The sequence below is a fragment of the Bos taurus genome, chromosome 17 (assembly GCF_002263795.3).
Source record: "Bos taurus isolate L1 Dominette 01449 registration number 42190680 breed Hereford chromosome 17, ARS-UCD2.0, whole genome shotgun sequence".
In the NCBI taxonomy this organism is placed as follows: Eukaryota; Metazoa; Chordata; class Mammalia; order Artiodactyla; family Bovidae; genus Bos; species Bos taurus.
Genome location: NC_037344.1, coordinates 62,619,456 through 62,641,583, shown reverse-complemented (window position 1 = coordinate 62,641,583; position 22,128 = coordinate 62,619,456). Strand labels below are relative to the sequence as shown.

General features: G+C 43.1%; 1 protein-coding gene and 2 non-coding genes across 7 annotated transcripts; 2 read left to right on the top strand and 1 right to left on the bottom strand.

The window, feature by feature from the left end:
* Window positions 1–1,688: 1,688 nt before the first annotated feature.
* On the bottom strand, window positions 1,689–18,043 carry SIRT4 (sirtuin 4). 5 transcript variants are annotated; one of them, XM_059876011.1, is made up of 6 exons: window positions 17,926–18,043; window positions 11,374–11,628; window positions 7,007–7,507; window positions 4,660–4,954; window positions 4,145–4,357; window positions 1,689–2,060 (listed from the first exon to the last, which is right to left on the bottom strand). In XM_059876011.1, exons 3-5 carry the CDS (start codon window positions 7,504–7,506, stop codon window positions 4,205–4,207), a joined length of 948 nt encoding a protein of 315 aa, XP_059731994.1. In that variant the 5' UTR covers window position 7,507; window positions 11,374–11,628; window positions 17,926–18,043; the 3' UTR covers window positions 1,689–2,060; window positions 4,145–4,204.
* On the top strand, window positions 17,467–17,607 carry LOC112442111 (U4 spliceosomal RNA). The gene has a single exon (XR_003030121.1). It is a non-coding gene; the product is annotated as a U4 spliceosomal RNA (small nuclear RNA).
* Window positions 18,044–18,265: 222 nt separating the features above from the next.
* On the top strand, window positions 18,266–18,406 carry LOC112442110 (U4 spliceosomal RNA). Its single transcript, XR_003030120.1, has one exon. It is a non-coding gene; the product is annotated as a U4 spliceosomal RNA (small nuclear RNA).
* The last annotated feature ends 3,722 nt before the right edge of the window (window positions 18,407–22,128 follow it).

Sequence of the window (22,128 nt, the reverse complement as noted above, 5' to 3'; positions counted from 1 at the left end):
TGGGGCCCAGGTACTGAGTCTGAGCTGAAAAGCTTGTGCCCTGCAGCAAGAAGAGCCACAGCAATGAGAAACCTGAACACCACAGAGAAGAGTAGCCTCCACTCACTGCAACTAGAGAATGCCTGTGTGTAGCAATGAAGACCCAGCACAGCCACAGTAAATAAATTAATTAAAAAGCAAACAATATAATACAACTGTGATAGCAGAGTTGTGGAAGCAACTAGGAAGGATATGAGTGAAAGTCACAGCCAAAGCTGGATGAATGCAGTTAGAACCATGTAACCAGGGCAGCGACAAGCTGACAGCACCCGCTAGTAGAAGTCTGTTAGTCCAACTCAGGGCACTTAGAGCGGGTTGGGAACTGCAAAGCTAGAAGAAAGCAAAAGATGCAAAGTAAGAGACATGAGAAGCATCAGCTTCAGGAAATGCCAGGTTCCTCTTGAGGCAAATTTTTTTTGCAAAGAATTCATTTCCAGAGGAAATACAACCAAAACAAACATTCCTAAGGCCCTCAAGACTTGGTTTCATGAATCATGCCAGCATTAGGTGATAAAAGAGCCTGACCTCTCTCCCTGGCAGCCTAACCTGGTCTCCACTGCCCACATTGTTACCATTCTTGGCCAGGGGTGCTGTTGACTTCCACTTCAGGCTAACTTCCTACTAACTGGAATCTTCAGAGAGGTAGGAATCACTGCTGTCTAAAAGAACAGGGAGGAAGATCTACCTGGATTCTAGTCCTGGCTCTTTAAAAACTGTGGCCTTAGTTAAGTCTGGATCTTAGACAAAGTGAATCGGGGATGGACTAAATTTTCTCTCCTATCATTTCATGCCTGACTCTGTGACATCTTTTGGTAAGGAATGAGGGTGGGCGAGATAACACATCTTTTGTGAGCCACTTGAGAACAAGGAGCTGTATCTTTGTAGCCTTAGTAGATAAATACACTGTTGGTCAGTAACCATTTATGAGATTCATGGCGGGGAATGGCTTGGAATTCAAAAGACCCAGATTTGAATGCAATTATTGGTAGTACCGACTTTCAGTAACTGAGCAAATCTCGTTCAGAGCATCTTAGTATCTCTAGATGCAAAAAAGCTGGAGTGAGATTTACAACAACCTTACGCCTCTCCAGCATTAATGGATGGTTATGAGCAAACATATTGTGCAGGTGAAAAGAAAGCTATGTGTTTTCAATATCTTGGGTTATCCCAGTTAACTGAAATTTGCTTCCTAGGCAGATGCAGGATAAATGTATATTGCTTGCCCCAATTTCAGACAAAAGACTATCCAGAATAGGCTGTGAATCTTTCACCTGCCTCACTTTTTGATGAGATTGTGCAGAAAGCTTTAGCGTAGGACGATGATTCTCTCTGGCTAACACAGTAATCAAACAAGGCTTGCTGCTTCCCTCAGCAGAAACAAATCAATTTAAGAACCCACTTGGGAATTCACTGTTTCCTCTCTACAGACCAGGTTCAAGGCCCGTCTCATTCCAGCAGCTGAAATCAAGCAGAAATCCTTAGAGAACTGGGTCATAAAGCTACATTCATTTTCAGCTGATTAAAAAAAATAAAAGTACAACCCACATACCTAATGTGCTATTTAAAAAATGTTTCCTTTATCCCTTGGTTAGTAAAAAATTAATTCATATTATTGCTCATCATTTTTTTGAAAAAAAAAAAAAAGTATATCAAAATGATTCACTTAAATATATTTAACCATTTAGAATTAGAAATTAAGTCATTTCCTTCCCCCGACCCCCTTACTTAGGATATTAGTGAGATCCCTAGGTTAGCACTCTGGAGGTCATTCTGGTTTACATATTTCCTGGGCTCTTTCTTCTGCCTAATGAGATTTTTAAAAAGCAGTTTTCCTATCAAAAGAAACTGCAAGTCCATCTTATGGGGTAAATCTCATTAGCCTGAAGATTTTAACTCCTGAGCTCTGAAACCTGCTGGGTTCAGAGATGGTCCTGCAGAGAGATGTTGCTTTGCCGCCCTCTGCAGGCTACAGTTGGTAAGCCTCGGTCAGATAGAGGAAGCGGGGATGAATCCTTAGGTATCTGAAAAGAAAAGAAACAAGTTAATGCCAAAATAAGCCGACAGTGGGGAGGAGGAAATGGCTGTGTACATCAGTCCCCCATTCAAAAAACCATAGAATTTAGGGTATGTCACCTCTGTAAGGTGAAAACAGGATGTAAAACACTGCACTGCTTGATTCAACTTTTGTAAGAAAAGAAAAGCTTTAGATTCAGTTACACCAGAATGTTAAATTTTGGTTATCTTGGTGGTAAGATTATGGGTAATTTGTATGAAAATCCTTTTTACTTATCTGTATCACCTGCACTTTCCATAATAAATATGTTTTATTCTAGTCATAAGACACTAGTTAAAAGTGATTGTGGGCTTCCCTGATGGGTCAGATGGTAAAGAATCTGCCTGCAATGTTAGATGCCTGGGCTCGATCTCTGGGTTGGGAAGATCCCTTGGAGAAGGAAATGGCTGCCCACTCTAGTATTCCTGCCTGGAGAATTCCATGGACAGAGGAGCCTGATGGGCCACAGTCCATGGGATCACAAAGAGTTGGACACAACTGAATGACTAACACTTTCAAAAGTGACTGTGCCAAGGGGACTTCTTGGGGGCTAGCAGGGTTCTGTTCCTTGATCTTGATGCTCTACATCTTCATTAAAATAGTTTAAAAAAGTAGTTGTACAGGAACTCTCACACATAGCTGGTGGGGAAGCAGCCACTTGAGAAAACACTTTGATAGTTTCTTACTATCAAAGAACTAAAAACTAAACATATTCTTATCATGTGATCCAGCGATCTCATTCCTTGGTATTTGCCCAAATGAGATGAAAACGTATGTCCACAGAAAACCTCCACTTTATTCATAATTGCCAAAAAGTTGGAAGCAACCAAGATTCCTTCAGTAAATAAACAACAAATACCGTGTGAGTAAACAGGGGGAAGGAATGTATGGGAACCTCCTGTACTTTCTGCTCAATTCTGCCATGAACCTCAAAAAATAAAATCTGTTTTTTAAAAAAGTGGCTTTACTCCTCTGGGAATATATTAAAAACTATTGAATTGTATGCAGTAAATGAGTGAACTGTATGATATATGAATTATATCTCAAAGCTGGAAAAAAACCTTTTTCTTTAAGTGGTTGTACCAATAGTGAATATAGAGGTAGAGTACTAACACCTGCTACAATATGGGTGACTCTTGAAAACATCACACTAAGAGGAGAAGACAGACACCGAAGGCTACCTATTGTATGAACTGTCCAGGACAGGCAAAAACAGAAGATTAGTTGTTGTCAGGACCAGGGAGGGTGGGAAATGGGGAATCACTGCTAATAGGTTTTCTTCCTGGGATGATGAGAATGTTCTAGAAGTAGTGATGATTCATGTGTAAACTTTGTGAGTATACTAAGAACACATTAATTACATACTTTTTAAGTATACTTTTTAAAGGATGAACTTTATGGTATGGGAATCATATCTTAATAAAGCTGTTATTTTTGGTAATGGGGGAAAAGGCAATGGCAGATTTTGGAACATTGTCTTAAATAGCTATGTGCCTAGAATTCAAAAATCATTGTCTTTCCAATATCGCTTAACATACATAAAAAAATTAAGAATGGTTTCATTTAAGAAACCATTTCACTTAAGTTTAAACCATTTCACTTAACCATCAAGAAACCATTTCACTTAAGTTTCAGTTACGAATGGCCATACCAAGACTTCCTTATTGGTTCAGTGGTTAAGAATCCATCTACCAATGCAGGGAACAGGGGTTCAATCCCCGGTCCTGGAAGATTCCACGTGGTGAAGGGCAACTAAGCCCGTGCCACAACTAGTGAAGCCCTCCTGCCTAGAGGTAACAAGAGAACACAACACAATGAGAAGCCCCTGCACCCCAACGAAGAGTAGCCCTCACTGGCCACAACCCAGAGAAAGCCCCTGCAACACAGCTAAAAATAAATAATAATTTAAAATGGCCATCCTTTTTTTTTGACCACGCCCTTTAGCATGTGGGATCTTAGTTCCCTGATCAGGTATGGAACCATGCCCCCTGCAGTGGAAGCATGGTATTGGACTTGAGTAGGAACTGGAATCTGGTATCTAAGGTTTTTTACCCTTAGCAGCAGAATTAAAGTGAAAGCCCCAGTTTCCGGCTCCAGAACATCAGGCTGTGGTCAGCGTGGGTCTATTAATGGCAGCAACTCTCCACAACGAGAATCCAGTTTCAGAGATGCCAGGTCATCGGACCGCGTGGGCCCAATGTTCAGTATCACGATGGGCAGCTTCTTCTCTCGGGCAGTGAGGATGAACCTGTAACCTGAGTACACCTGTCAGGGCAGAAGAGGCAGGTGAGAGCTCTTTAGACGCAGAAAGAGCTGGACCAAATAGGGAGCCCCTCCAGGGTAAAGCCAGTTCAGGAGACATGGGTTTGATCCCCAGGAAGAGGAAATGGCAACCAATTCCAATATATTTGCCTGGGAAATGCCAGGCACAGAGGAGCCTGGCGGGGGCTACAGTCCATGGGGTCAGAAAGAATCAGACAAGACTTAGAGACTAAAGCACCACCACTACCACCAGCACCAGGGCCTCCCAGCTTGCAGTCAGTTACCAGTAACAACAAGCCAGTTACCTGCAAGGATGATCCCACCACCAGGAGGGAGTCAGCTTCTTTCACCCTCTTGTGCACAAAATCAACCTTGTCAGGCTTCACCGTGTCCCCGAAGAAGACGACGTCTGGTTTCAGGGGGCCCCCACATTGAGAGCAGGATGGGACCTGGAAGCTCTGTACCTCCTCCTCGGTGAGAAAGACATCGCCGTCGGGAGCCAGGCCGTGGGCCTCAGCACTCCAGGTTGGGTTCAGGACTTGGAACCGCTCCTGCAGCACCCCACGGGGAGTCTGCTCCCCACAATCCAAGCAGAGGACCCTGAAACCACAGAAGGGCCGACTGACCTGGGGGAGGCACAAAGCTGCCAGAGACCTTTCATCCCAGCCATCTCCAGCTCCTCCATCACGATGGCTTTCTCTCCCTGACACCCCCCGTTTCCCCTCATTTTATTAATATCTTGTCATGACCTCTTTAGCTATCACCTTCCTTCCAGTGCCTGCCAGCCTTCTAGAACAAAATGCATTTGTTTCTTCACCACCCACTCCCTGCTTAAATCTGCTGCAGCTCACTTTTATCCTTAACATGACTGCAAAGACTTTACCAGATAATTTCCTAGTCCCGAAACCAGGGTTTTCCAACCCCCTCCATCTTCTGCTCTAATCATTTGCTGTAATTATCACTGCCCATGAAAATACTTTTCCAGGAGTTCCCTGGTGGCCTAGTGGTTAGGATTCCAGGCTTTCACTGCCAGGTCCCAGATTTGTTTTAAAACATTTAAGAAAATGGGACTTCCCTGGCGACCCAATGGTTAAGACACCCCACTCCCAATGCAAGGGGCACAGGTTTGATCCCTGGTTGGGGAGTTAAGATCCTGCATGCCACACAGCGAGGCCAAAGCGGGAAAAAAGAAATTTAAGAAGAGATGAAGAGAAAGGATAAAGTAGACTTGATAAAACTCTTTGAATCTGGGTGATGGTACGTGGGAGTCCATTATATGACTCTACTTCTGTGGATTTTTAAAATTTTCATCACAGAAAAAAACTTAATGAACCCATAGCCATCCCCAGCTCATTCCCTGACACTAACTTAGTCTGAGTCCTTCTGGCTGACCTCCCTGAGCCACTCTTCCTAATCCTGTCCAGCCTTCCTCAAATGCTATTTTTATCATATTGCTTTCTTGTTCAGAAACCACCAACAGCCCCCTTTGGTCTCTCACAACAGACCCAAATCAGCACTGCAAGATTTTTAAATGCATCCAGGATTTGGGTCTAGCCTTCCCAGACAAGCTGATTTCATACTAGTCTCCAAGGAGACCAGTCCACACTCTACAAAAGTTCCCTTCATATGGAAAGCCCTCTTTCCCTGCCTTTGTCAAGTTAAACCTGAGCTATTCTCCAGCCCCATCTCACCTATAAAAGCTTTCTTGATTACTCCTGTTTCTCTGAACCTGTAAAACATGTCTATCAAGGACCACATAAAATAACAGTCATGTGTGGAGTTGTTTGTCATTAAACCTGGTATTTTCGGGTCTCCCCCCAAAAAAGATTACCAAATTCTCACATATTATATTTTGGTATTATTTTATATATATATATATATATATATATATAATGCAGACCACATTTTATATTTTGGTTTTGACCCCTCCACACTGGCAAGGAGCACACCAGTACACACCACATGTTGCAGGCACCCAATAGAGTTTACAAATGGTGGACTGATTTCAGTTCGCAGAGAACTGTTTCCCAGGCTTAAAGATAAGGAAATGGGCTCCAATTAGCTACAAGTTACGACCAGGGCTACGTATGTTCACTTCATCAGTCTTTATTGGGTCCTGGCTGTCCTGTGATCTATGTGTCTAGGCACTGGGGACCCAGCTGTTTGTAGCACATGCTGTTTGGTGGTCTGGTCACAGTTCCCTGGAACACTCAGAGGCCACCTGCATACAGATCTCTTGTAAATGGCTTCCTAATTCTCTGGCCATAGAAGCTTTCCTGCAGGAGCAGAGTCAGTATTAGGGAGTTAATTCTCCCAGAGTCCCCCTCCACCAGTGAAGGATGGGAGATGATGGATAAACACCCCAGGTCCCTTGATTTTCAGTAAGATGATTCTGAAACTGCTGAACAGTCAGAGAGCCAGCTGCCCCAAGCAGTAACACATTCATTAGCATAACCTTTCCCTAGCTCTCCTATCTTCCCTGTTTCACGTCCCATTCCCTCACTGAATTTGCTAGGATCAACTCCAAAGTAAACAACTTCCTCCTGAATCATTTCCTCATGGTCTAGGGAAGACAGCAGTGATCAGCACGGCCAGGTCCCTGCTCTGACGGAGCACACATTTCTACCTTCACTGTTTTAGGTTTTCCCGTACCTGTGCATGCATCCGTGCAGTTCTGTTAGGCGCTGACTCCCCGCCTTGGTATGCAAGGCATCCACGTTTTGGGTCACCAACCAGTGCAGCTTTCCGAGTCTCTCCCAGTTGCTCAGAGCCCAGTGTGCAGGGTTAGGCTGGCGGGAGGAGAACTGAGGCCAGCCCACAAAGTTTCTAGCCCAGTACCGCTGGCGGACGGGAGCGCTCCGTACAAAATCCCCATGCTGGATAGGCCTCCGGTCTGTGCGGGCATAAAGTCCCACCTTTTCTGACCTGTAGTCTGGGATCCCTGACTCGGTGGAGATTCCTGCCCCGGTCATTACTAGGAGCCTCTTGGAAAGGGTGATGAAGCGTTGTAACTCTTTGACCTTCTCAGGGTCCAGAGGAGGACTTGGTGGCACAAATAACCCAGTGGATCTGAGTGAGCACTGCTGGCTGAAGTTTGCCCTCCAGTGGACTTTTGCTGTCCTTTTGAAAGTTAACCCAAAGCTCATCCTCATGCTAGAGAGAAAAAAAGCATCACAGGAGAAACTTTTTTTTTTTTTTTTAATTACTTGTTTTTTTTATCTATTAATTGTTTTTTTCTTTTGCCACATGGTACATCCCATAGGATCCAGGGACCTTCCCTGAGACCAGGGATCGAACTGGTGCCCCTGCACTGGAAGCTCAGAGTCTTAACTACTAGCCCACTAGGGAAGTTCAGAAACTGGGTTTTAAAAATCAAGATAACCAAGAGAAGGGGGGTGGGGCAAGATGGGAGAGGGGATTAAGAGGTACGAACTTGATCTATAAAATAAATAAGCTATAAGGATATATAGTACAACATGAATATAGCCAATATTTTATAATAACTATAAATGGAATATAACCTTTAAAGATTATGAATCACTAAGTTGTACACCTGAAACTTTCAACTAAATGTAAAAAAGTTTTTTTCTAAATATTTATTTGGCAGTATCAGGTCTTAGTTGCAGCATTTGGGATCATTCAGTTGTGGCATGTGGGATCTAGTTCCCTGACTAGGAATTGAACCTGAGCCCCCTGCATTGGGAACATGGAGTTTTAGCCACTAGACCACCAGGGAAGTCCCTAAAAATTTTAATTTAATTAAAAAACATACAAAACAGAAGAGTGAATAATCAATAGGTGGAGTATATAAATAGCACAAGATTAACCAAGAGCTGTTCATTGTTGAGGATCTGTGTTAGATCCAAGGATGGGGCTTCATTACATTACCTATCTCCACAATAACAAATAAAATTTTCAACAGTAATTTCTTAGAGGAATGTTTGGATGCCCTAGTGTGCCCTGGACAGTGGAAGTACAGAAATGCCAAAAGTCATGAAAATGCCAAGAGCCAAGTAAAATATACCCATATTTTATAAGCTCAGGAGATATGATCAGAAAATCAGAAAGGACTTCCTTGGTGGTCCAGTAGTTAAGACTCCCTGTTTCCAATGTAGGGAAACTGCAACATTCTGAGCCCACATGCTCTGAAGCTCAAGGGTCGCAGGGCAAGGAAGACCCCACGTGACACAACTAAGACCCAACACAGCCAAATAAATAATTTTTTTTAATGAGAAGAAAGAAGAATGGAGAAGTTTGAAGAGAAGCTTAAATATGGAATATTTTGCCTTCATGGTAGACAAAATTCCAATATCTGGATGATATTAGCAATCATATAGTATTTGGAGAAAACTATTTGAAACAACTAGACATAGTGAACAAGGGCAGGTAACTTAAAACGTATACCTCCCTCCTGTTGCCCTTGACCTAGACAAAAATGACAGCAAGGGCACATGATTATCAACAGTACAGCAGTAAACAAGGGCTAAGCTTAGCCTAAACTTACATAGACAAACCTTAACTCTAGGCAAGAAACTAAAAGAAAAGCCTGGGTAACATCCTTATTTAGTGCCCTTCTCCAGGGGTTCTTCCTGATCCAGGGAAGCCCAAACCCAGGTGGCATTAGTGGTAAAGAACCCACCTGCCCATGCAGCAGACCCAAGAGATGCAGGTTCGATCCCTGGTTTGGGAAGATGTCCTGGAAAAGGAAATGGCAACCCACTCCAGTATTCTTGGCTGGGAAATCCCATTGTCAGAGCAGCCTAGAGGGCTACAGTCCAGAGGGTCACAAAGAGTCGGACATGACTGAGCGACTAAACAACAACCTTGTTCACAAAATAAAACGTATAGTTTTATTTCATGATAGCTCAAGCCTATCTTGTCTTCCTGGTCTCCTAAGAGCCATAGCTCTCCTATGCTCTGACCATCAGATGGGTATTAATTATGACTGGCAAATCTGCCAAGGCTTTCTGCATCCAAGGGAAACTGTATGTTTTGGTTTCCTAAAAAAAAAAAAAAAGGAAAGAAAAAAAAGAGGAGGAGGCCTCTAAAAAATAAAATCTATTTTAAAAAGGAGGGAGATAAAATGATAAAGCAGAATTCTAACATAATATAAGAACTATTCTGTCTCTCCCAGTAACACCTGGCTGGTCAGAACTGAATTTCTTACAAACTTCAAAAAGTGAGTGGTTGGGACTTCCCTGGTGGTCTTGTGGTTAAAAATCTGCCTTCCAATGCAGGTGATGTGGGTTTGATCCCTGGTCCGGGAACTAAAGTAGTATTCCCTGGGTTTGACTCCTGGGTCAGGAAGATCCCCTAGGGAAAGAGATGGCAACCCACTCCAGTATTCTTGCCTGGGTTAGGGGCCTGGTGGGCTACAGTGCATGGGGTCACAAAAAGTTGGACATGACTGAGTGACTAACACTTTCAACACTTTCTGGGAACTGAGATTCTGCGTGCCGCAACGAAGACCCGACACAGACAAAAATAAAAAATATTTAAGTCCTTTAATAGCTCATTGTTAACCTATCTATGACTCCATCTAAAGACGTCTTTATCAGAGGAACATATTTATATTTTTAGTTAAAACCATCCCTTGGGGGACTGTGTGTCCCAAAAACCTACTTCCCACTTTATAAATTAAAATTATCTTATTTCTTCATAAACTAAAGAGGCATATTTGAGCTCCAGTTTAGTTGATGAAACTGTTGCTCAGACTTCTCAGGATTTTATTAATGTAGTTAAGCACTCGCCTACCTTTTATTCTATTTCCCCCACATTCTATTAGTTTACCCTCAGTTGCAAATACAGATGCTTGGACACAGTGAAGAGTCGTGAGACATGACAAACAGTCTTCCTCAGCTTTTCTAGCTGTAAAAAAACAAGGCCTTGACATAGATTTTGATAAAATGTAGACATTCTCCAGTGACACTCACCCCATACGTAAACATTATTTTATATTGGGCTTTCCAGATCTGGGATCAGGACCCTGACTTTCCAAAGTAACACGTGAACAGCTAGACAAATACAGGTTCCCGATTCCTGAGACCAAAGGGCTCGGGAAACCCTGTTGAAAACATGCTCAACTGGAACAACTGCTCTCTCCCAGGTCCCACCAAAGGCAAAGAAGAGAAATGGAATCCACAGTTTCTAGAAACCTGCAGCCGGCACAGAACACACTTACCTTCCACAGCTTAAGGGACACTTTACGCCCAACAGGGACAGATGGGCTATATTTGCATTTTGGGAAATGTAGTTCATGAAGCAGAAATGATGCAAGAAAAACTACAAATCCCACAGTCCTTTGGGCTTCACAGTTGTAGGACCCAGATTGTCTAGTAAGGCCCCCTGTTGGCCTTCTCTGGTCGGAGGTTTCAAACCCAGGTATGCGATGTGTAGCTGTCTCCTAAGCCATCATGTTTTTGAGAGAGAAGCGGTTAGTTTAGATGCCAGTGTCCTGAGTGCAAAATAGTACATCCAAGGACTTCCCGGATGGTCCAGTGGCTGAGACTCAGGGCTCCCACAGCAGGGGGCCCCAGTCGATCCGTGGTCAGGGAACTAGATCGATCATGCATGCCTCTCTCATGCCACAGCAAAGAACCAGCATAGCTAGATAAGTAAATATTTTTTTAAATAGTACATCCTGTCAATTACAAATTGGCACTTGCAAATTTGTAATTGCAAAGAGCTGCAAAGAGCATTTGCCAGCGATTGAATAAAAACAAGGAGATTGAACCCTGTGCTGCTGCAGCTATTGACCTTCAACACCCCCTAAGGGAGTTCAGGGTGGAGTGAGGCACTCTGTGCTCCAGGGAATCTGGTGGGACAGGTCTTTAGATACATAGATATTTTCAGGAACTGATTTCATGATCCCAATTTTTGCCATCTCTTCCTATCTAGAAAATCACTAAATCCCTTCATGGTGCATCACTAACAGAACACCTTTTGTAAGCTCCCCTTTCACCAGAATCTTCTATATTAACCTTCCCTCACTACCTCTCAGAGCAGTCTCTCAGACCTACCTGAGGTGCTGTCCACCAGGCTGCAGTCCTCATTTTACCCCAAATAAAACTTAACTCGCAACTCTCACGTTGTGCATCTTTTTTAGTTGACAATCCAAGTGGGAATTCACTCTCTCATTAGAAGCTTCAGCAATGGATCTAGGTTTGACTCATCCTCAACTTCAGTGTTTACAATCCTTCCCACGCATTGAAACGGAATCAGGTTCCCACCATGCAGTGAGTTGTGAAGAAATTCATTCACAAATGTCTAGAAAACTGATTACAGTTGAAAGGAACAATTAAAGTGAAATATAATACACAGGGACTAATATGATTACACATGTGGCTTCTCCAATTTTATTTCTCATCTTATGTTTTTATTAAATTAACCAACACAATGCCTGAGTCTTACTTCCAAAAATTCTGATTTAACTGGTCTGGGGAGACACGGGCACCAAGCCGTTTTACAAACTTCACAGTTGTTTCTAATACGCAGCCAGTGAGAGCCACTGATCTGTAGCGTGGCCTGGATAAGACATCAGTTTGTGCTTTAGAACACATCAAAGAAGAAGACCACTCTAAGGAACCACTTCCCCCATTTTAAAACGAAGTGAGGAAAATTCTCAGATGGTCCAGTGGTCACGACTCAGAGTTTTCACTGCTGATGGTGCATGTTCAATCCCTGGTCAGGGAACTAAGATCCCTCAACCCACTGGACACCGCCAAACGAAACAAAACAACAACAACAAAAAACTGAGGCCCAGAGAAGAAATATGAAAGCTGGAGTCAGAGTTTACTCTCATTGAATGCATAGCGGTAAATATTGGTAAAGTAAGTTCAGTAGTTTTGAAGCAGGAGGTAGATGCCCCCCACTCACCCACAAGGAAAGCGATTTGAGTTTATTTCCTGTATACAGAAACTCCAAAATATCAATAGCAGTATAACCAAGAGAGGAGGCTGGCCCCTGCCCGGATGAAAATAAGAGACCACATATTTCTCATCCTTCAAGTCAAGGCAACCTTGACTTCCAGACCAGAAAACTCTTTGGAGGTCAAAAGAGGAATGATGCTAAATTTACCCATAAGTTTTTTTGGTGAAATCCATCCTGACAGAGATTCATGGGCACACTTTGGAAGATAGTAAGAGGCACCGAATAGGGACTCAGAACTAGGCAAATTGAAATGACTGGCCAAAGGAAACCCAGAAGAAATGCCTCATATGAGTGATTCAAGCTACCATGAGGTCGCGACTCTGAGTCCACCTGTGTGTCTATCTAGACGTACTGTACTCTTTTTCCTCCTAACAAACATTTTACTTGTCTCACTACTTTTCGTCTTTGGGGGAATTCTTTTTTTGCAAAGCCAGGGCCTTGTCACTCATCACTGGTCTAGTAGTTAGGATTCAGCTCTCTCTCTGCAAGACCCGACCTCAATCTCAGGCTGGGAACCGAAACTCTGCTTCAAGCCACTGCAGGCCGAGGCTACCAGAGATCACTCTGGGAGCAGTACCTCCAGTCACACCTCAAATAGGTCCCTGGGCTGGGAGAATCACCTGACATGAATATTTTGTGCCTTAGTTAACCTGACCACGCTGGCTGAAAGTGAGTGAAAGTCGTTCAGTCATGTCTGACTCTGCCACCCCATGAATATACAGTCCATGGAATTCTTCAGGCCAGAGATACTGGAGTGGGAAGCTGTTCCCTTCTCCAAGGGATCTTCCCAACCCAGAGATCGAACCCAGGTCTCCTGCACTGCAGGTAGATTCTTTACCAGCAGAGATACAGGGAAGCCACAGGGAACCCTGGCTGGAAAAAAAAAAAAAAAGGATCAAAATGTAGACTGGAAACTAAGGCAAAAAATTATAATCCAGAATATTTTCTGCACAAATGAGTGTTTGATCAAAACCTATAGAAATGTCAAAACATGACATTACCCCCATCTCAGGCCAATATTATCCTGGAAAACTTCATATCCACATTATTTCCTCAGTTCTCCCAGGGGAATAAGCATCATTAAGAGACTGGCCAGGAACACAAGATTATTGTGCCTTTAGGCCCCAAAGAATCTCATGTTCTGGGGAGAAGTTAGCTGAGTTTTCCAGCTTTCTTAGTCTGGGAAGTCATCCGTGGAGGATGAAGTCATTCAAGACAGCTGGTGAAATACAATTTCCCTTGGTAGCTACCGACGGGCTGTAATGAGCCACCCAATCGAGACATTCTCAAGGGCTGAGAAGTTCCTTGGATGATGCTAGTCTTTGCATTTCTCACAAATCCACTGCACCAGGCATTAATGACAAAGTCCTCTAAGTTAATCACACTGTTAGTCTTTTCTTTTTCTCTCTGCTGTTTTTTCCTACTCTGGCTGTGGAAAAAAAAAAAAAAGTTAACTAGACATCAGCATCAAACAGGTCTTTTTTAGAAAAAATTTTGGCTGCAGTGGGTCTTTGTTGCTGTGTGCTGGCTTTCTCTAGTTGCAGAGACTGGGGGCTACTCTGTAGTCGAAGTGCACAGGCTTCTGACTGCGGTCATTTCCCTTGTTAAGGAGCTGGGGATCTACAGCATGGGCTCAGTAGTGTCCCACGGGTTTAGTTACCCTGCAGCATGTGGGATCTCCCCCAACCAGGGATGGAACATGTGTCCCCTGCATTGGTGGGCACATTCTTAACCACTGGACCACCAGGAAAATCCCCAAACAGGCCCTTTTATGTCAGTTTTACATCTAGTTGATGACTACATAAATATTCAGTAAGCAATACATTGAACATTTCATGTTTGAAGTTTTTCATAATGAAATGTTGGGGGAAATACAATTTTCTCAGAGACTACCGTTTTCATCTTCAGATCAGATCAGATCAGTTGCTCAGTCGTGTCCGACTCTTTGCGACCCCATGAATCGCAGCACGCCAGGCCTCCCCGTCCATCACCAACTCCCGGAGGTCACTCAGGCTCACGTCCATCGAGTCAGTGATGCCATCCAGCCATCTCATCCTCTGTCGTCCCCTTCTCCTCTTGTCCCCAATCCCTCCCAGCATCAGAGTCTTTTCCAATGAGTCAACTCTTCACATGAGGTGGCCAAAGTACTGGAGTTTCAGCTTTAGCATCATTCCTTCCAAAGAAATCCCAGGGCTGATCTCCTTCAGAATGGACTGGTTGGATCTCCTTGCAGTCCAAGGGACTCTCAAGAGTCTTCTCCAACACCACAGTTCAAAAGCATCAATTCTTCGGAGCTCAGCCTTCTTCACAGTCCAACTCTCACATCCATACATGACCACAGGAAAAACCATAGCCTTGACTAGACGAACCTTTGTTGGCAAAGTAATGTCTCTGCTTTTGAATATGCTATCTAGGTTGGTCATAACTTTCCTTCCAAGGAGTAAGCGTCTTTTAATTTCATGGCTGCAGTCACCATCTGTAGTGATTTTGGAGTCCAGAAAAATAAAGTCTGACACTGTTTCCACTGTTTCCCCATCTATTTCCCATGAAGTGATGGGACCGGATGCCATGATCTTCATTTTCTGAATGTTGAGCTTTAAGCCAACTTTTTCACTCTCCACTTTCACTTTCATCAAGAGGCTTTTTAGTTTCTCTTCACTTTCTGCCATAAGGGTGGTGTCATCTGCATATCTGAGGTGATTGATATTTCTCCCGGCAATCTTGATTCCAGCTTGTGTTTCTTCCAGTCTAGCATTTCTCATGATGTACTCTGCATATAAGTTAAATAAACAGGGTGACAATATACAGCCTTGACGTACTCCTTTTCCTATTTGGAACCAGTCTGTTGTTCCATGTCCAGTTCTAGCTGTTGCTTCCTGACCTGCATACAAATTTCTCAAGAGGCAGATCAGGTGTTCTGGTATTCCCATCTCTTTCAGAATTTTCCATAGTTTATTGTGATCCACACAGTCAAAGGCTTTGGCATAGTCAATAAAGCAGAAATAGATGTTTTTCTGGAACTCTCTTGCTTTTTTCCATGATCCAGTGGATGTTGGCAATTTGATCTCTGGTTCCTCTGCCTTTTCTAAAACCAGCTTGAACATCAGGAAGTTCATGGTTCACATATTGCTGAAGCCTGGCTTGGAGAATTTTGAGCATTACTTTACTAGCGTGTGAGATGAGTGCAATTGTGCGGTAGTTTGAGCATTCTTTGGCATTGCCTTTCTTTGGGATTGGAATGAAAACTGACCTTTTCCAGTCCTGTGGCCACTGCTGAGTTTTCCAAATTTCCAAATTTTCCAAATTTCCAATATGCCAATATTGAGTGCAGCACTTTCACAGCATCATCTTTCAGAATTTGGACAGCTCAACTGGAATTCCATCACCTCCACTAGCTTTGTTCGTAGTGATGCTTTCTAAGGCCCACTTGACTTCACATTCCAGGATGTCTGGCTCTAGGTCAGTGATCACACCATCATGATTATCTGGGTTGTGAAGATCTTTTTTGTACAGTTCTTCTGTGTATTCTTGCCATCTCTTCTTAATATCTTCTGCTTCTGTTAGGTCCATACCATTTCTGCCTTTATCGAGCTCATCTTTGCATGAAATGTTTCTTTGGTATCTCTGATTTTCTTGAAGAGATCCCTAGTCTTTCCCATTCTGTTGTTTTCCTCTATTTCTTTGCATTGATCACTGAAGAAGGCTTTCTTATCTCTTCTTGCTATTCTTTGGAACTCTGCATTCAGATGTTTATATCTTTCCTTTTCTCCTTTTGCTTTTCACTTCTCTTCTTTTCACAGCTATTTGTAAGGCCTCCCCAGACAGCCATTTTGCTTTTTTGCTTTTCTTTTCTATGGGAATGGTCTTGATCCCTGTCTCCTGTACAATGTCACGAACCTCATTCCATAGTTCATCAGGCACTCTATCAGATCTAGTCCCTTAAATTCATTTCTCACTTCCACTGTATAATCAAGGGATTTGATTTAGGTCATACCTGAATGGTCCAGTGGTTTTCCCTACTTTCTTCAATTTAAGTCTGAATTTGGCAAGTAGCAAAAACCAAAAGTCTTTTGGAAAATATAGTCCAGAGCTGAAACAAGTCCAATGAAGGTTTCTAGTAGCCTTCCACTTGCCAACACAATGAGAGTGACTGTTACTTCAAACTCACAAACGCTGGGCATTTCTGTGGAAATAACCTCTCTGGGCCGAATTAATATGTCCTGCCCAGAGAAAACCTTTTCAGGTTAAATATTAAATTACCATATGATTCAGAAATTCCACTTCTAGATACATACACAAAAGAAATAAGAACTTAAACTGATACTTGAATGCCAATGTTCATAGAGACATTACTCACAATAGAAGGAAGAAACCTCCTGTCAAAGAATAAATGGATAACAAAATTCCGTACAGTAGAATATCAGCCATAGAAAGGAATGAAATTCTGAAATATACTACAACATGGATGAACCTTGAAAACATGCTCTGAGATAAGGTAGATACAAAAGGTCAAATAAATGTGTGATTCCCTTATATGAAGTACTCGTGGTGGTCTTGTCGCTAAGTTGTGTCCTACTCATGCGACCCCATGGACTGCAGCCTGCCAGGCTCCTCTGTCCATGAGATTCTTGAGCTACTAAATTCATAGAAAGTGGAATATGGGTTGTCAGGGGTTGTGGGGAGAGGAATGGGGAGTTAGTGTTTAATGGGAACAGTTTGGGATGATGAAAAAGTTCTGGAGGTGTGCAGTGGTGATGGTTGCTACCGAACTGTACACTTAAAAATGGTTCAAATGGCGAATTTTATGTTATGCACACTTTGCTACAATTAAAAACAACAACAATAATAATGATAACCAACACTTTTTCAGAGGATAGTCACACCGTGAATCAGAAGCCAAGTGAACAGCACTCAACACAGAGCACATTTCTTTTCCTCCCCAATTCTTAGTCGTGAGTTAAGTTAATTAGCATGTTCCCTCCCACAATGCTTTGCTTCATTCTCCACTAAAAACTAAGCGAAATCAAGCAACTGAATCAGCGTATGTCTTTCCGAGAGCTCTTCATATCGTTGTCTAATTTTTATTCATTCAATATTTAAGGGTTTTGCCACGAGACGCCAATTCACCTTTCTGAAATAGGAACCTTGATTATTGGGAACGATGAGAAGGGGCGTTACTCGTTAGCTTTGCGCAGTGGCAGTATCGTAGCCAATGAGGTTTATCCGAGGCGCGATTATTGCTAATTGAAAACTTTTCCCAATACCCCGCCGTGACGACTTGAAATATAGTCGGCATTGGCAATTTTTGACAGTCTCTACGGAGACTGAATAATTCTGGTTTCAAAAGAAAGTACTACTTTTTCGAAGCAAGTTATATATTTGTTAAGTGCCTATGTGAGAGAGTAGGCTCACGTTTTCATTTATAACCGCTTTGTGAGAGTACGTTCTGTTTTCATTTATTCTAGTCGTTTGTTGGATTTTGCGTTTTATGTTAAGCTTTCATGGAGATTACTTGATCAAACGTGGTTAGGCAAATCCAGTTTTTTATTCGTACTGTCTAGTTTTGTATCTTTGTAATACTAACAATTAAAATTTTTAATTTGGGTTTTTGAAAATGTTTTTTTCTGGTCCCACACTCTCACCTCCAATTCCTGGTTCTTCTTCGGTTTGTCCTCGCTTTTCCGGTCCTCCTGATGCTCTGTTTCCTTCCTTAGAGTACAAGTCAACCCGATTCGTCTCTGTGACGTCATGCTAATTTGCATAACATTCCCCGGCATCCCCAGCGAGAGCGCTCTTATTTCCAAAATAATAGTGTTCGACAAGAGATGGCCCAACCACAAGAAGCCCCCCGCGCGGATGGGCCTTAAATGTAACTGTATGCAGGGAAACAGATTCAATCCACGAGCTCGCTGGCGGTCGCTCACCCTCAGTGAAAAGGCAGTTGTCATCCGTGGGGGAAGCGGGTGCGTGCTCACGTTCTCCAGCTTTGCGCAGTGGCAGTATCGTAGCCAATGAGGTTTATCCGAGGCGCGATTATTGCTAATTGAAAACTTTTCCCAATACCCCGCCATGACGACTTGAAATACAGTCGGCATTGGCAATTTTTGACAGTCTCTACGGAGACTGAATATTACTTGTATAAGAAAAGCTTAAAATTTTTTCTGGGCTTATAAGTTTGGTTGTATTTTTTCTATGCTGGTTTTACAGTATGTTGGGCTTTTCTAACCGCTGTAATTCTGAGGCTTGCGTAAAACTCGTGTTTATACAGTCGGTTGATATCATCCAACTATCTCATTTTCTGTCATTTTCTCTCAATTTTACTTAGCATTAGAGTTTTTTTTTTAGTTTTTCATAACGTTAAATACATTTATCTTAAGGAGCCATTCTGTGATATCTTACTTCTTCATTTTTTATTTATTTTTGGGTACATTGGGTTTTTGTAGCTGGTAGAGGCCTTTCTCTAGTTCTGGTGAGCAGGCTTACTCTTTGTTTCTGCGCTAGAATATTTTCTAATAAGTCGGTTCTTCGTATTAGGTGGCCAACTTATTGCCGACCTTCAACCTTCAGCGTCAGTCCTCCCTTTGAATATTCAGGACTGATTTGTATTTCTAGGGTTGATTGGTTGGATCTCCTTGCTGTCCAAGGGACTCTCAAGAGTCTTTTCCAAAACCACAGTTCAAGCGCATCAGCTTTCTTTATGGTCCTACTCTCATACCTATATTGACGTGAAAACATGCTTCACGGAGTTTGTTGGTTTCAGTTGCGGCGTTTTCTTATGTATTTCTAGTCAACGTGACTTAGGGGTACGTGTCTAACTCCAGTATTCTTGCCTGGAAAAACCCATGGACAGTGGAATCTGTCGGGCTAAAAGCCCACAAGGGTCGCAAAGAGTTGGACATGATAGCACGCATGCACCTTGTCACACCTGCAAGTCCAGCCTGGAGGTTTCCCACAGTACTACCCATGATTTTGGTTGTAATATTGTAGTTATCCCCTGGGAGCTCACAGTTGCCAAATGACCAATTCGGCTCCCATCACCCCTGAAGAGGCAGGGACTCTTAAGAGGGTCACGGATGCACAGAACCAGACAGAGGTCTGAAAAATTTTCATCTATTTCCTTTTAAAAGGACCAGGAGGTGGTCCAGTGGTTAAGACGCCATACTCCCAGTTTGGGCTTCCCTTGTAGCTCAGTTGGTAAAGAATCTGCCTGTAGTGCAGGAGACCCAGGTTCGATGCTTGGGTTGGGAAAATGCTCTGGAGAAGGAAATGGCAACCCATTCCAGTATCCTTGCCTGGACAATCTCATGGACAGAGGTGCCTGGTGGGTTGCAGTCCATGGGGTCCAGAGTCGGGCACGACTGAATGACTAACACTTACTCCCAGTTCAGGGGGCCTGGGTTCAATCCCGGGTCAGGGAACTAGATCTCGCATGCCACAACAAAAATCACATGCCATAACTAAGATCCGGTGCAGTCAAATAAATAAATACATATATTTAAAGGAAAAAAAAAAAAAAAAAGAAGAGGAGGGGAATGGACACAATAGACTTGTTCAGGTCCCACTATGGAGTCCCTGGCAGAGCTGCTCTTGGAACCAAGTCTCCTAACTCTTAATAGGGATGCTGGTTTCCACTTTAGTGGCTACCTCTAGTTTTGTCCTCTTAGGAAGCCAGGTGTGTCTATGAACAGAAGGCCTCAGGAATCCTATCCCTGGCATGGCAGATCCTTGACCTGCTTAGGCGACCACTTATGAATCATTCCTCTGGCCTCTAGCAAAACAACAGACTGGTTCCAAATAGGAAAAGGAGTACGTCAAGGCTGTATATTGTCACCCTGTTTATTTAACTTATATGCAGAGTTCATCATGAGAAACGCTGGACTGGAAGAAACACAAGCTGGAATCAAGATTGCCGGGAGAAATATCAATCACCTCAGATATGCAGATGACACCACCCTTATGGCAGAAAGTGAAGAGAAACTAAAAAGCCTCTTGATTAAAGTGGAGAGTGAAAAAGTTGGCTTAAAGCTCAACATTCAGAAAACGAAGATCATGGCATCCGGTCCCATCACTTCATGGGAAATAGATGGGGAAACAGTGGAAACAGTGTCAGACTTTATTTTTCTGGACTCCAAAATCACTACAGATGGTGACTGCAGCCATGAAATTAAAAGACGCTTACTCCTTGGAAGGAAAGTTATGACCAACCTAGATAGCATATTCAAAAGCAGAGACATTACTTTGCCAACAAAGGTTCGTCTAGTCAAGGCTATGGTTTTTCCTGTGGTCATGTATGGATGTGAGAGTTGGACTGTGAAGAAGGCTGAGCTCCGAAGAATTGATGCTTTTGAACTGTGGTGTTGGAGAAGATTCTTGAGAGTCCCTTGGACTGCAAGGAGATCCAACCAGTCCATTCTGAAGGAGATCAGCCCTGGGATTTCTTTGGAAGGAATGATGCTAAAGCTGAAACTCCAGTACTTTGGCCACCTCATGTGAAGAGTTGACTCATTGGAAAAGACTCTGATGCTGGGAGGGATTGGGGGCAGGAGGAGAAGGGGACGACAGAGGATGAGATGGCTGGATGGCATCACTGACTCGATGGACGTGAGTCTGAGTGACCTCTGAGAGTTGGTGATGGACGGGGAGGCCTGGCGTGCTGCGATTCATGGGGTCACAAAGAGTCGGACACGACTGAGGGACTGATCTGATCTGATCTGATCTAAGTGGGGAGGTGGTGGGCGAGCATCCACTGGTACAAAGCAGCACCGGGTGTGTCGGAGGGGGGAGGAGGGAGGAGTGGGGGGGAGGGAACCCCCCAGTGTCATCAGACTCTTCTCTGCTTCAGAGAGCTCAGAGTCTTGAGACAGACCACAAATAAACATATGAACTAGATAATTACAGATTATTTCAATGTTATAAAGAAAATAAACAGGGACATGTGATGGAGTCATCCAGGAGACCAGCCAAGATCCAACAGCAACAGCTATTGAGCACTGACTTGTGTGTCAGACTCCATGTGAAGCGCTTACTTCATATCCCAGACTCCACACAAAGTGCTTAATATGCTTTATTTCACTTAGGTTCTCACAGAAATCATCTTGCTATTCCTTTCTTTTTTACAAGCAGCACTATTAAAGGATAATTGATATTCAATAAACTGCACATATTTAAAGCGTACAATTTGATGACTTTTAAAAACATGTACACCCATGAAACCATTTCTGCAAACCAGCTGGTGAACATATCCATGACTCCCCAGTGTTTCCTGGTGTTCCTTGGCAATCCATCCCTCTCCAGCATCTCTCCCCACTAGCTCCCTCCTGCTGCTGTCACTATAGATTAGTTTTCATTTTTTTAGAATTTTATATAAACAGAATCTACAGTATGTGATTTTTTTTGAGACTGTTTTAATGAAAAATATGTTCTTGCAGTCCATCCAGGTTGTTGCATGTATCGCTGGTGCATTCTTTTCCCTTGCTGAATAGTTTTCCATTAATGGAAGTACCAGGGTTTGTTCAACCGTTCACCTGTGGAAGGACACTGGCTTGTTCCCAGTATTTTGCTAGCACAAATAAAGCTGCTAAGAGTATTCCTATACAAGCTTTTGTGTGATCAAAAGTTTGTTTTTGGCTGTGATGGGTCTTTGTTGCTGCATTAGGGGCTTTCCCTAGTTTTGGAAAGTGGAGGCTGCTGTTTGCTGTGTTGTGCAGCCTTCTCATTTCAATGGCTTCTCTTGTGAAGTACAGGCTCCAGGGCACACAGGCTCAGGAGTTGTGGCTCTCAGGCTTAGTTGCTCCGCAGCCTGTGGAATCTTCCTGGACCAGGGATCAAACCCCAATCCCCTGACT

What these genes read in the sequence shown, in the direction of transcription:
- SIRT4 (XM_059876011.1), bottom strand. Translation starts at nt 7,506, where the DNA reads ATGAGGATGAGCTTTGGGTTAACTTTCAAAAGGACAGCAAAAGTCCAC. An exon ending in CTGCACGGATGCATGCACAG is followed by an intron (nt 4,955 to 7,006) that starts GTACGGGAAAAC and finishes CTGTGGTTTCAG; the next exon opens with GGTCCTCTGCTTGGATTGTG. An exon ending in TGGTGGGATCATCCTTGCAG is followed by an intron (nt 4,358 to 4,659) that starts GTAACTGGCTTG and finishes CTGCCCTGACAG; the next exon opens with GTGTACTCAGGTTACAGGTT.